The following is a 13,442-nucleotide window of genomic DNA, read 5'->3' as shown; positions in this document are numbered from 1 at the left end:
ATAATTCATTTGCTCTATGCCTTTTAGGACAGCACACAACTCTGCATCATTGTTGTTGTTGTTGTGGTATTCAGTCCAGAGTCTGGTTTGATGCAGCTCTCCATGCTACTCTACCCTGTGCAAGCTTCTTCATCTCCCAGTACCTACTGCACCCTACATCCTTCTGAATCTGCTTATGTATTCATCTCTTGGTGTCCCTCTACGATTTTTACCCTCCACGCCGCCCTCCTATACTAAATTGGTGGTCCCTTGATGCCTCAGAATATGTCCTACCAACCGATCCCATCTTCTAGTCGAATTGAGCCACAAATTTCTCTTCTCCCCAATTCTATTCAATAACTCCTCATAAGTTATGTGATCAACCCATCTAATCTTCAGTATTCTTCTGTGGCACCACATTTCAAAAGCTTCTATTCTCTTCTTGTCTAAGCTATTTATCGTCCACGTTTCACTTCTATACATGGCTACACTCCATACAAATACTTTCAGGAACAACTTCCTGACACTTAAATCTATTCTTGATGTTAACAAATTTCTCTTCTTCAGACATGCTTTCCTTGCCATTGCCAGTCTACATTTTATGTCCTCTCTACTTTGACCATCATCAGTTATTTTGCTCACCAAATAGCAAAACTTCTTTACTACTTTAAGTGTCTCATTTCCTAATCTAATTCCCTCAGCATCACCCGACTTAATTCGACTACATTCCATTATCCTCGTTTTGCTTTTGTTGATGTTCATCTTATATCCTCCTGTCAAGACACTGTCCATTCCGTTCAGCTGCCCTTCCAGGTCCTTTTCTGTCTCTGACAGAATTACAATGTCATCGGAATACCTCAAAGTATTTATTTCTTCTCCATGGATTTTAATTCCTACTCCGAACTTTTCTTTTGTTTCCTTTACTGCTTGCTCAATATACAGATTGAATAACATCGGGGATAGGCTACAACCCTGTCTCACTCCCTTCCCAACCACTGCTTCCCTTTCATGCCCCTCGATTTTTATAACTGCCATCTGGTTTTTGTGCAAATTGTAAATAGCCTTTCGCTCCCTGTAGTTTACCCGTCACCTTCAGAATTTCAAAGAGAGTATTCCAGTCAACATTGTCAAATGCTAGAAATGTAGGTTGCCTTTCCTTAATCTATTTTCTAAGATAAGTGGTAGTGTCAGTATTGCCTCACGTGTTCCAACATTTCTATGGAAACCAAACTGATCTTCCCAGAGGTCGGCTTCTACCAGTTTTTCCATTCATCTGTAAAGAATTCATGTTAGTATTTTGCAGCTGTGGCTTATTAAACTGATAGTTTAATAATTTTCACATCTGTCAACACCTGCTTTCTTTGGGATTGGAATTATTAATTCTTCTTGAAGTCTGAGGGTATTTCACCTGTCTCATATACCTTGCTCACCAGATGATAGAGTTTTGTCAGGGCTGTCTCTCTCAAGGCTGTCAGTAGTTCTAATGGAATGTTGTCTACTCCCGGGGCCTTGTTTCGACTTAGCTCTTCCAGTGCTCTGTCAAACTCTTCACGCAGTATCATACCTCCAATTTCATCTTCATCTACATCCTCTTCCATTTCCATAATATTGTCCTCAAGAACATCGCCCTTGTATAGACCCTCTATATACTCCTTCCACCTTTTTGCTTTCCCTTCTTTGCTTAGAACTGGGTTTCCATCTGAGCTCTTGATATTCATGCAAGTGGTTCTCTTTTCTCCAAAGGTCTCTTAATTTTCCTGTAGGCAGTATCTATCTTACCCCTAGTGATATACGCCTCTACATCCTTACATTTGTCCTCTACCCATGCCTGCTTAGCCATTTTGCACTTCCTGTTGATCTCATTTTTGAGATGTTTGTATTCCTTTTTGCCTGCTTCATTTACTGCATTTTTGTATTTTCTCCTTTCATCAATTAAATTCAATATCTCTTCTGTTACCCAAGGATTTTTATTAGCCCTCATCTTTTTACCTACTTGATCCTCTGCTGCTTTCACTACTTCATCCCTCAAAGCTACCCATTCTTCTTCTACTGTATTTCTTTCCCCCATTCCTGTCAATTGTTCCCTTATGCTCTCCCTGAAACTCTGTACAACCTCTGGTTTAGTCAGTTTATCCAGATACCATCTCCTTAAATTCCCACCTTTTTGCAGTTTCCTCAGTGTTAATCTACAGTTCATAACCAACAGATTGTGGTCAGAGTCCAAGTCCACATCTGCCCCTGGAAATGTCTTACAATTTAAAACCTGGTTCGTAAATCTCTGTCTTGCCATCATATAATCTATCTGAAACCTTCCAGTATCTCCAGGCTTCTTCCATGTATACAACCTATACACCCTTCTTTCACGATTCTTGAACCAAGTGTTCGCTATGATAAGTTATGCTCTGTGCAAAATTCTACCAGGCGGCTTCCCCTTTCATTCCTTACCCCCATTCCATATTCACCTACTACGTTTCATTCTCTTCCTTTTCCTACTATCGATTTCCAGTCACCCATGACTATTAAATTTTCATCTCCCTTCACTATCTGAATAATTTCTTTCATCTCATCATACATTTCATCAATCTCTTCGTCATCTGTGGAGCTAGTTGGCATATAAACTTGTGCTACTGTGGTAGGTGTGGGCTTCATACCTATCTTGGCCACAATAATGCATTCACTGTGCTGTTTGTAGTAGCTTACCAGCATTCCCATGTTTTTATTCCTTATTAAACCTACTCCTGTATTACCCCTATTTGATTTTGTATTTATAATCCTGTATTCACATGACCAGAAGTCTTGTTCCTACAGCCACCGAACTCTGCATCAAAAACTACAAATTATCTAGAAATCAAAGGGGTACAGATTTTTTAATTTGAGTGGTAGCTTACTGAAAATGAATGCAGCAGTATGCTGCACACCGTTTTGCACAAGAGTTAAGGAAGTCCGATCCAAATGCAGGTTTGATTTCTGCCGAGTATTAACCTAGTGAAAGCTGCTTATTCTTGGGAATAAGCTAATATTGTTAACAAGAAATGACAGTAAGGAATATATATGAGAGGTCAATGTCAAAATACCCAGACTCGTGAACAGGGGTCGACAAGAGGTTCGTGAACTTACACCAATTATTGCCCGAACCGCCCATTTCTGTGCCAAAAATATCCTTTTAGAATGGGAAGAGTTACTCCAAAATACACTCCTGGAAATTGAAATAAGAACACCGTGAATTCATTGTCCCAGGAAGGGGAAACTTTATTGACACATTCCTGGGGTCAGATACATCACATGATCACACTGACAGAACCACAGGCACATAGACACAGGCAACAGAGCATGCACAATGGCGGCACTAGTACAGTGTATATCCACCTTTCGCAGCAATGCAGGCTGCTATTCTCCCATGGAGACGATCGTAGAGATGCTGGATGTAGTCCTGTGGAACGGCTTGCCATGCCATTTCCACCTGGCGCCTCAGTTGGACCAGCGTTCGTGCTGGACGTGCAGATCGCGTGAGACGACGCTTCATCCAGTCCCAAACATGCTCAATGGGGGACAGATCCGGAGATCTTGCTGGCCAGGGTAGTTGACTTACACCTTCTAGAGCACGTTGGGTGGCACGGGATACATGCGGACGTGCATTGTCCTGTTGGAATAGCAAGTTCCCTTGCCGGTCTAGGAATGGTAGAACGATGGGTTCGATGACGGTTTGGATGTACCGTGCACTATTCAGTGTCCCCTCGACGATCACCAGTGGTGTACGGCCAGTGTAGGAGATCGCTCCCCACACCATGATGCCGGGTGTTGGCCCTGTGTGCCTCGGTCGTATGCAGTCCTGATTGTGGCGCTCACCTGCACGGCGCCAAACACGCATACGACCATCATTGGCACCAAGGCAGAAGCGACTCTCATCGCTGAAGACGACACGTCTCCATTCGTCCCTCCATTCACGCCTGTCGCGACACCACTGGAGGCGGGCTGCACGATGTTGGGGCGTGAGCGGAAGACGGCCTAACGGTGTGCGGGACCGTAGCCCAGCTTCATGGAGACGGTTGCGAATGGTCCTCGCCGATACCCCAGGAGCAACAGTGTCCCTAATTTGCTGGGAAGTGGCGGTGCGGTCCCCTACGGCACTGCGTAGGATCCTACGGTCTTGGCGTGCATCCGTGCGTCGCTGCGGTCCGGTCCCAGGTCGACGGGCACGTGCACCTTCCGCCGACCACTGGCGACAACATCGATGTACTGTGGAGACCTCACGCCCCACGTGTTGAGCAATTCGGCGGTACGTCCACCCGGCCTCCCGCATGCCCACTATACACCCTCGCTCAAAGTCCGTCAACTGCACATACGGTTCACGTCCACGCTGTCGCGGCATGCTACCAGTGTTAAAGACTGCGATGGAGCTCCGTATGCCACGGCAAACTGGCTGACACTGACGGCGGCGGTGCACAAATGCTGCGCAGCTAGCGCCATTCGACGGCCAACACCGCGGTTCCTGGTGTGTCCGCTGTGCCGTGCGTGTGATCATTGCTTGTACAGCCCTCTCGCAGTGTCCGGAGCAAGTATGGTGGGTCTGACACACCGGTGTCAATGTGTTCTTTTTTCCATTTCCAGGAGTGTATAATACGATACAACAAAAGCAAATGAAAATAAGCAAAGTAGACTAATTTACTGTTTGAGCAGTAAAAATGGCAGTATTAAGTCTTTGAAAAAGATCCTGAACGTGGGATTTCCATGACAGCTTACTATCTATCTGAACACCTAGAAATTTGAACTGCTCAGTTTCACTAATCATATGCACATTTTGTGAAATTAAAATGTCACATTCTGTTGAATTGTGTGTTAGAAACTGTAAAAACTGAGTCTTACTGTGATTTAGCGTTAGTTTATTTTCTACAAGCCATGAACTTATGTCATGTACTGCACTATCTGAAACCGAGCACACAACATCCTTTACTACCAAGCTAGTGTCATCAGCAAACAGAAATATTTTAGAGTTACCCGTAATATTAGAGGGCATATCATTTATATAAATAAGGAACAGGAGTGGCCCCAACACTGATCCCTGGGGCACCCCCCCCCCACCCCCCACTTGATAGTACCCCACTCAGACCCAACATCACAGCCGTTATCAACATTGTGAATAATGACCTTTTGGTGTCTGTCGCTGAAGTAAGAGGTGAACCAAATGTGAGCTACTCCCCATATTCCGTAGGCTAATGGTCCAACTTCTGGAGCAATATTTTGTGGTCAACACAATCAAATGCCTTAGTTAAACAAAAAAAATATGCCAAAAGTGTTTGAAACCTTTTGTTTAGCCCATCCAGTACCTCACAGAGAAAAGAGAATATAGCATTTTCAGTTGTTAAACGACTTCTAAAGTCGAACTGTACATTTGATAGCAAATCATATGAGATAAAATGATCAATCATCCTTACGTACACAGCCTTTTCAATAACTTTTGCAAACACTAATAGCATAGAAATAGGCCCAAAATTATTTATTTATCCCCTTCTCCCTTTTTATAAAGCGGCTTTACTACTAAGTACTTTAATCGTTCAGGATACTGACCACTCCTAAAGGAAAAATTACAAATATGGCTAAATACAGGGCTAACATGTGCAGCACAGTACTTTAACATTCTGCTAGACGCGCCATCATAACAATTAGAGTCCTTAGTCTTCAGTGATTTCATTATTGACTCAATCTCCCTCTTGTCTGTATCACAGAGGAGTATTTCAGACATCAATCTCGGAAAGTCATTTGCCAAGAAAGTTATACAATTTCCTGTAGAAACTAAATTTTTATTTAATTCACCAGCAATGCTCAGAAAAGGATTGTTAGATACTGTATATATCTGATTTATCAGTAAGGAAATATTTTTGCTGTGAACTGACTTTATATCGTCGACCTCGTGCTGCTGACCAGACACTTCCTCCACAACTGACCATTTGGTTTTAATTTTATCCTGTGAATTAGCTATTCTATTTGTATACCACATATTCTTTGCATTCCTAATAAAATTTTTAAGCACCTTACAATACTGTTTGTAATGGGCTACTGTAGCTTGATTGTGACTACTATCATTTTGATATAATTCCCACTTTGTTCTAAAGATATCTTTATCCTACTAGTCAGCCACCCCACCCGGGCTGCCTATTACTGCTAGTACCCTGTTTAGAACATTCTAACGAAAAGCAACTCTCAAAGAGCATGAGAAAGCTTTGTATTTATCATCTATGTTATCGGCACTATAAACATCCTGCCACTCTTGTTACTTGACAATGTTTTAAAAAACTCTCTATTGCTGTTGGATTAACTTTCCTACATAGTTTGTAATTAAATATGACATTGGTTAGAGTACAAAAGCCTTTTAGTGTTAAAATTTGTGCATCATGGTCTGAAAGGCCATTCACGCTTTTCCTAACAGAATGCCTATCTAGTAATGAAGAATGAATAAAAATATTGTCTATGACTGTGCTACTGTTCCCCTGCACCTCTAGTTGAAAAAAAAAAAAAACCCACAATCTACATTAGATCATATGATTCGGTGATCTACCAACACCTTTTTCTTGCACTATCATATACAAAATTAATATTAAATTCACCACATATAACTAATTTCTGGCACTTCCTTCAAAGTGAATCAAGAACCCTCTCTAGCTTGAGCAGAAATGCTCTGAGTCGGAGTTGTGGACAGACATGGCACTGGGAAAATTTCAAAGCTAGCACACCTGGCAGGAGAGGCCCATGAAAGATAATGGCATTTACATGTTCACTCACCGAATTTTATAAGCATTAAGTAATAAAATAGTGCTGGTTGGTATTTTCTGTGACCTATCTCAGGCCTTTGACTATGTGAATCACAATATTCTCCTACATATACTGAATTTTTGTGGGATTGATGGTACTGTCATATCCAGCCAAAATAACACAGAAAGTTGTATTTAGTAATTCAACCAATGTAGTCCACGGACATTATTATGACTGGGGAGAAATCACTTAAGGGGTTACTCAAGGCTCAATCTTAGGCCCACTACTGTTCCTCATATATGTAAACAATCTTTCATCTAACATATGACAAGCAGAATTGGATCTTTTTTGCAGATGACAGTAGTATTGTAATCAATCCAAGAATATATACAAAACCAGAAGAAATAGTAAACAATGTTCTTAGAAGTATAATTGACTGGTTTTCTGTGAATAGTCTCACCCTCCATTTAAAAAAAAGACACAACATATTCAGTTCTGCTCATCTCGGGGTACTACACCAATGAAAAGCTTAACACATTGTGCGGAAATAATAAATAAGGTAGAAACTTCAAACTTCTTTGGTGTCCATATCGATGAGAATTTAAGCCAGAAAAAGCACATTCTGGAACTCCTAAAACAACTTAGTTCATCCACATTTGCACACAGAACCATTGCAAATCTTGGGAAGAGACAAATCAGTAATCTGATATATTTTGTAGATTTTCATTCAATAATGTCATATGGAATGACGTTCTTGGGTAACTAATCTTCAAGAAAGAAAGTCTTCACAGCTCAAAATTGTACTATAAGAGTAATATGTTGCACACATCCCTGATCCTCTTTTAGACATCTGTATCAGGTGTTGGGCATTCAGACTACTGCTTCACAGTATATTTATTTTCTCATGAAGTTTGTTGTAAACAATCCAATCCAGTTCAAAAGGAAAAATAATGTACATAATTACAATACTAAAAGGAAAAATGGCATTCATTTCTCTGTATTCAGATTGTCTTCAGCATAAAAGGGGGTGCACAATACTGCAACTAAAATTTTTGATAACTTACCCATTGATATAAAATGTATGGCAGGTAGCAAAGTAATTTGAAAACAAACTGAAAAAGTTTCTCCTTGACAGCTAATTCTATTCCGTAGAATAATTTTTATTACTGTAATGTGTAATAGGTGATTGGTGGGAATTACTAACTCACTTCCGCATATAATTAATACAAAAAAACTTTATAAATTTTCAGCATGTTGCCATATTTAAAAACTAATTTGCAATATGTAAGTAAAACGAATCATCCCACTTCATTACAAATTATCATGCAAATGATCCATGGAACATGACACTAACTAACTATACTTGTAAAAAATTTATAAGTCAACTTTAAATCCATGCATTAGGCTTCATCATTATCCTTCAGAATCCAGTACCTCATTTCATTTTTATTTATCAACATGATTTTAAATGTGTATGCTTAATCATATTAATATTTCACTAACTGTTTTGCTAAGCCACATTAATTATTACATTTTTGGGGTCCAAAGTAAGCAGTTCACAGCCAATCCTTTGATAGTCGAACCAGAATTATTGCAGTTTGTATGCACAGCACTTCAGTGAACACAGAACTGATTTGCGAATACTTAATAGCTCAACAACCTGGATTTTCCATTGTTTAATAATAGCTCAGTGAGCTCTCACAAGCATATACAGAAAGAAAGCACTGCAGACAAACTTCATTACTGAACAACTGGAAATGGTCAAAAATAAGCCAAGACCTCTCAGTAAACCTGGTCTAATAGGAGCTCAAACATACTCCAATCAGAATTTTCATTATAAAGCATTTATGACCTTTAAATAATTAAAGGATATACTCACATTATCGTTTCCAGTTAAGCCTTTTATCTGCAGGAGTTCAGCAGTTTTTAAGAAATCGGCAAGTTCTTCCTGACGAACGTTAACTTCTCCCTGGTACATGAACTGCAGAATTGCAATCAGTTCTTTGTGACCCACATCCTTCAAGATAACAATTGGATGTTTGCATGGGTTTACCTGGAATAAACAACTTATAGTTTTTATTCAAGAAGATGTAACCACACCATGTATTCAGTTCTAAATTGTCATTTCTGGTCCTCAACTTTTATCTTACCTGCTGTCATAAAAATTGGGTTATAAAAGGCTCACATTTAATTTCAACTACTATATATTTCTGATATGTGTGACACACACACACACACACACACACACACACTACTCTACTCTGATCAGTTTCAAAGCTCATTCATCCATGATGGTTTTTTGTGGGCAGCAGCAACCATGATGCGGAGCACATTAAACCAGAAACAGAAACAGCAGTAGCAGTACCACCACCACCACCACTACCTGCTCTCCAACCACCTTTCACATCAAATCCACACCCAAGTTCATTTCTGAAATATGGGTCATTAATGAAGTATGGCACTTAGAAATGAAAGCAAGTTCATTACGAACACTGGTGAACAGCCATAATAGAACCGACATCTTCGATGGACACTGTAGCTACTTACACAAACAGAATATTACACATACATTGAATATTCCAGAATGTACAAGCCTTACAAACATAAGATATTTTAAAAATCTACCCAACTGATAAATACTAAATAACAAATAATTGCTGGTGGTCAAGTTTGAACTGACGACCAGCAACATACCAGCTAGAGATGCTAATCACTAGAAAACATTGCACGCACCACATCTCATAGTATTGTTCCATCTCCTGAAGAAATGGCAACCTGCTGTTTCAAATGTTCTCACTGGAACAGACTACAGTACCCTGGATCTAGGTCTTGTCAATGATCCACTGTATGGTAGCAGTGGCAGATCTTCCCATTCTGGTCATGTTTTTACAGTCTCTTCCCTATGACAAGCATCAAACGTAGCCACCTACCATCGATGCTTCGCAACTGTCAGGAGTGTCTTCAGTTTCCTTGAACCTTCTATTGTGGATGTGCAACCCTCGATTGTAGTATAGCTTCATGCAAAGGAAACGGACATCATCTCTGTACTTTTGTCTTCTTGATGGAAGGTCATAATCCTCGACTACATGTGTATGCTCCGACAACTGACAAAGGATACAATATGGCCTAAAGTATTGCTTTAATACTTATTCTGATAATTCCACTTTCTACACAGGCATAAAAATCCATAACAAGTCACCCAGGCTGTATGTCACTGGCCACTTTTTGGCATTATAGTGCTCTCAGTCTTTCTCTTAAGCATCCAGGATCCATATGTGAGCCAGCTGTCTTGCTTTTTCAGTCCTGGTGATGAGTTGTTTCACATAGTCATCCTGAGTATAATCTGATTGGAATAGGAATAATATATCCATTGCTGTTTCAACCTTGTGACTGTGGAGCAAAAAGAATAGTGTGAAGCCTGTGTTTCCTTGCTTCACTGTGTTGTATGAAAATGTCAGGAGAGGCAGTAATGTATCCCAATCTCTCCGTTTGAAAGCCCTGGCTATTATACACTGTTGTGCCATGTAGCCCCTCAGCTGCCATCACCAGTGTGGGCAAACACCTTGTTATCTGCCTCCACTTGGTTGGGTAGGCATTGTTGCTGACAGCTACCTCCTCAACAATGGGTCTATGTCTCAATACCTGTGCACCTCAATGTGCCCAGCCCAGACTCATGTAGCTGTCTCTAGCCCATGCAGCTACCGTGGCAGGCTGCCACCTGCTGCCAGAATCAGCGTCCTTCCTGAGTTGCTGCTATCATCATTTCACCGGCCAAGTAAAGCCGCGTGTGGCCAGACACCAGCGCATCTCCCCAACTATATTTTAATAGGACTTAATTCCTCATCACTGGCTGCAAGGAGGGAAGAAACTTGGTAGCTCCTCTGCCTCGCCAGTTAGGTCACTCCATGGAGGAGGACTTTATACTGTGCCACAGTAACTACTGCTTGCAGTACCTTGGCTACCGCATCAGCCAGTTCATTGTCCCATAACTCATTTTCCCTGGATGCCCAAGAGAATATCACCTCCTTCCCTACATGATACGTGCATAGGAGGGCATCCTTCGAAGGTTTATAACACAGAACATGAATTGAATAGCTTGTAGTGCACTCCAGGGAGTCTCGAGTAGATGAGGAATTTTGTAGCTGTAACACATCTCATCTGCACTAAAGTCCCCTACAACAAGTGGATAAATTCACCTTGAAGTGAATGTTGACTCAGAGTGAATACCAGAGCAGTCAAGACCGTCCAACTATTTAAGACTCACCAGCATAAACAGATGTTTTCAGAAAAAAATGTATTTTTGGGGGGGGGGGGGGGGGGGGGGGGGGGGGGGAGGGGATTATTACAGAATATTGCTGATACACTTGTTGATTATTTTCCCACATAATCACCGTCCCATTCAATGTATGTGATAATCTGTGGTACAAGCTTCTTTCGCCTTCCTAGGAGAACTCTCCCATCAGATCCTTCCACCAGCGCAGAATCTCTTTTTGCATCTGCTCATTAGTTGAAAATTTAATTCCACTCATTTATACCTTTAAGTAGGTGAAAATATGATAATCTGAAGGAGCCAAGTCAGGGGAATACATCCCAACCAAAAGAGTCCAAGAACAGCTTGGTACAAAGGCTGTGTGAGGACACGTGCAACAAGCACCCTTGTATCGTCAGCATTCCCCTCCTTTTATTTTGAATGCTCTTTCTGAGTTTTTTCTTTTTGTTTCACAATACCATTGTGCATTGATGGTCTCCCCCAAAGGCACAAATTTGACCAAAATCGAGCCTTTTCAGTCCCAAAACACTGAGGCCATGATTTTTTGCCTAGAATTATGGTTTTGAACATTTTGGCATATGAGGAATTGATGTGACATCACTGTGACAAGCGTACTTTAGTCTCAGATGTGTAATGAGCCACCCATATCTCACTGTAGTCACAACAAAGCCCAGACAATCCTCACCTTCCAACTCACATCATCAAGAATCTCATGGACGTTACTGACCCGATTTTTCTTCTGTCGCTCTGTCACCTGTTTTGGAACCCATCTTACACACAGTTCCCAGTATCCCAGTGTCTCTGAGAGTGTATCGAATAAGTGAGTTCTGGAGAGTTGGCAAAATATCGCAGACATATCATCCACTGTCAATCACCGGTTTTCATGAACAGTTTCTTTGATTTTTTGCACAAACTCATTAGTCAATAAGGAAGGGTTCCCATTCCTACATTCGTTATGAACGGTTGTTCTTCCTCCACTAAACTCTGCATTTGAGAAGTAGATCAAAGCACGCGACTTGCACTTTGCGAGATTTCTTGCTGACACCATTGATGAAACTGGACACTATGTGAGTTTACATACTACTGTGTTCCCACAAGGCTCACTCTGGTGAAGGGATCCCCCCTTACATGCTTCACAGTAGCAGTGCCAGTTTAAAAAGTTATAAAATAATATTCTAATAATTAAATTTATATTATAATTCCTCCTGTACTTCACTAAATTTAAACCATGGATACTAGAATACACGGTAGGGGTCACACACAGGCAAGCTGTGAGCTATGACATCAACGTGAACCCTCTCACCTTGCTGCACTGCATTGAAGCTTATCAGCACATGGCACACATGTTTAAATCATATGCAGGTATGAATGGAACTGAGATTTTCCATGTTTTAATGTATTATTGTTATTATTATTAAGCTTTATATCAGACTACTATTTTCTATGGTCAGTGAGATCCTAATGTGAAGCATGCAAAGGATATCAACTATCTCAGAGAAGAGGCTCACACAGGCTTAGACTACATAGACCTGTAGTACGAAGAAACCCCCTATAATGTCATTTTAAACTCTTTACCTGTATTAACGTGTTTTCTTTTCTATTCTGGAAAGTTATTTTAATTTTTTTTTCATTTTTCCATTTTTGTATTCTCTCAGTTCACTTTCTAACTTTGCATTTTTTTTTCCTTTTTGATGATTTTCATTCTGAAGAAGTGCATGTCCTCACGAAACATACTACAGCAAAGTCCAGAGGAAAGATAATGCTTTATAAGATAGGCAACATAAATTCGCAGCCTTTGCAATATCTTCAGACGACCAGTTATCTACACCATCCTTTCATAACCACTTGTTGTTGACTGTCAGAAAAAGAACACTGAATCACTTTCTGAACATGTTTTAATTTTTGTAAATCAGCATTACATCATGAGACACAGCTCTCTAAATCTGCATTCTTTTGACAAAGGTCTTTTATTTCTCTTTCCATAATTTCTAATCATTGGGGTAAGTACGCACTGTTGCATTGACAGCAGTTTTTCAGTGTTTGTTTTCATGGTCAACATATAGTCTAGCCTTAATTTGCTCATTAGCTGGTAATACACTTACATGTACAATATCTTCTACTTATTTATTGTAGCTTCATTTTTGTGCCACTATATTTATCTCATTATTAGGCTCATTACTATGCCCTAAATCAGCACTATAGAATGATAGATTTAGAATTGGAGCACCATCAATCTTCAGCTTGAGTTTTGCAGGAGTATTCAACAGTTCTTTTCAAATCCCTTTCATAAGCTGAAGCAGACACGAGCTATCCTATTGAAAACAAATCTGCAAGTTGATAAACATTTATCCATTTTCTTTTCATCTCACAGTTTTTAGGATGTGCAGTGAATCATTAATTTTCACTTAGAAATTGATTCTAAAAATCTCTCATTACACTGATAATT

The 13,442-nt window shown here is 40.3% G+C and overlaps 1 protein-coding gene across 14 annotated transcripts in view; it reads right to left on the bottom strand.

Moving 5' to 3' along the window:
* Positions 1-13,442, bottom strand: part of LOC124711896 (longitudinals lacking protein, isoforms H/M/V-like) — a 474,926-nt gene that overhangs the window by 425,025 nt on the left and 36,459 nt on the right. For all 14 annotated transcript variants that reach the window (XR_007005545.1, XM_047242147.1, XM_047242204.1 and 11 more), the window contains one exon: positions 8,606-8,779. Coding sequence is in view for 13 of the 14 variants with exons in the window: in XM_047242147.1 (XP_047098103.1) it covers positions 8,606-8,779 (174 nt within the window). In the remaining variant the exon portion in view is untranslated. The remainder of the gene's footprint in view (positions 1-8,605; positions 8,780-13,442) is intronic.

The sequence above is a fragment of the Schistocerca piceifrons genome, chromosome 1, assembly GCF_021461385.2.
Source record: "Schistocerca piceifrons isolate TAMUIC-IGC-003096 chromosome 1, iqSchPice1.1, whole genome shotgun sequence".
In the NCBI taxonomy this organism is placed as follows: Eukaryota; Metazoa; Arthropoda; class Insecta; order Orthoptera; family Acrididae; genus Schistocerca; species Schistocerca piceifrons.
Note: the sequence above shows the minus strand (reverse complement) of the source record. Positions and strands in the feature narration are given on the sequence as shown.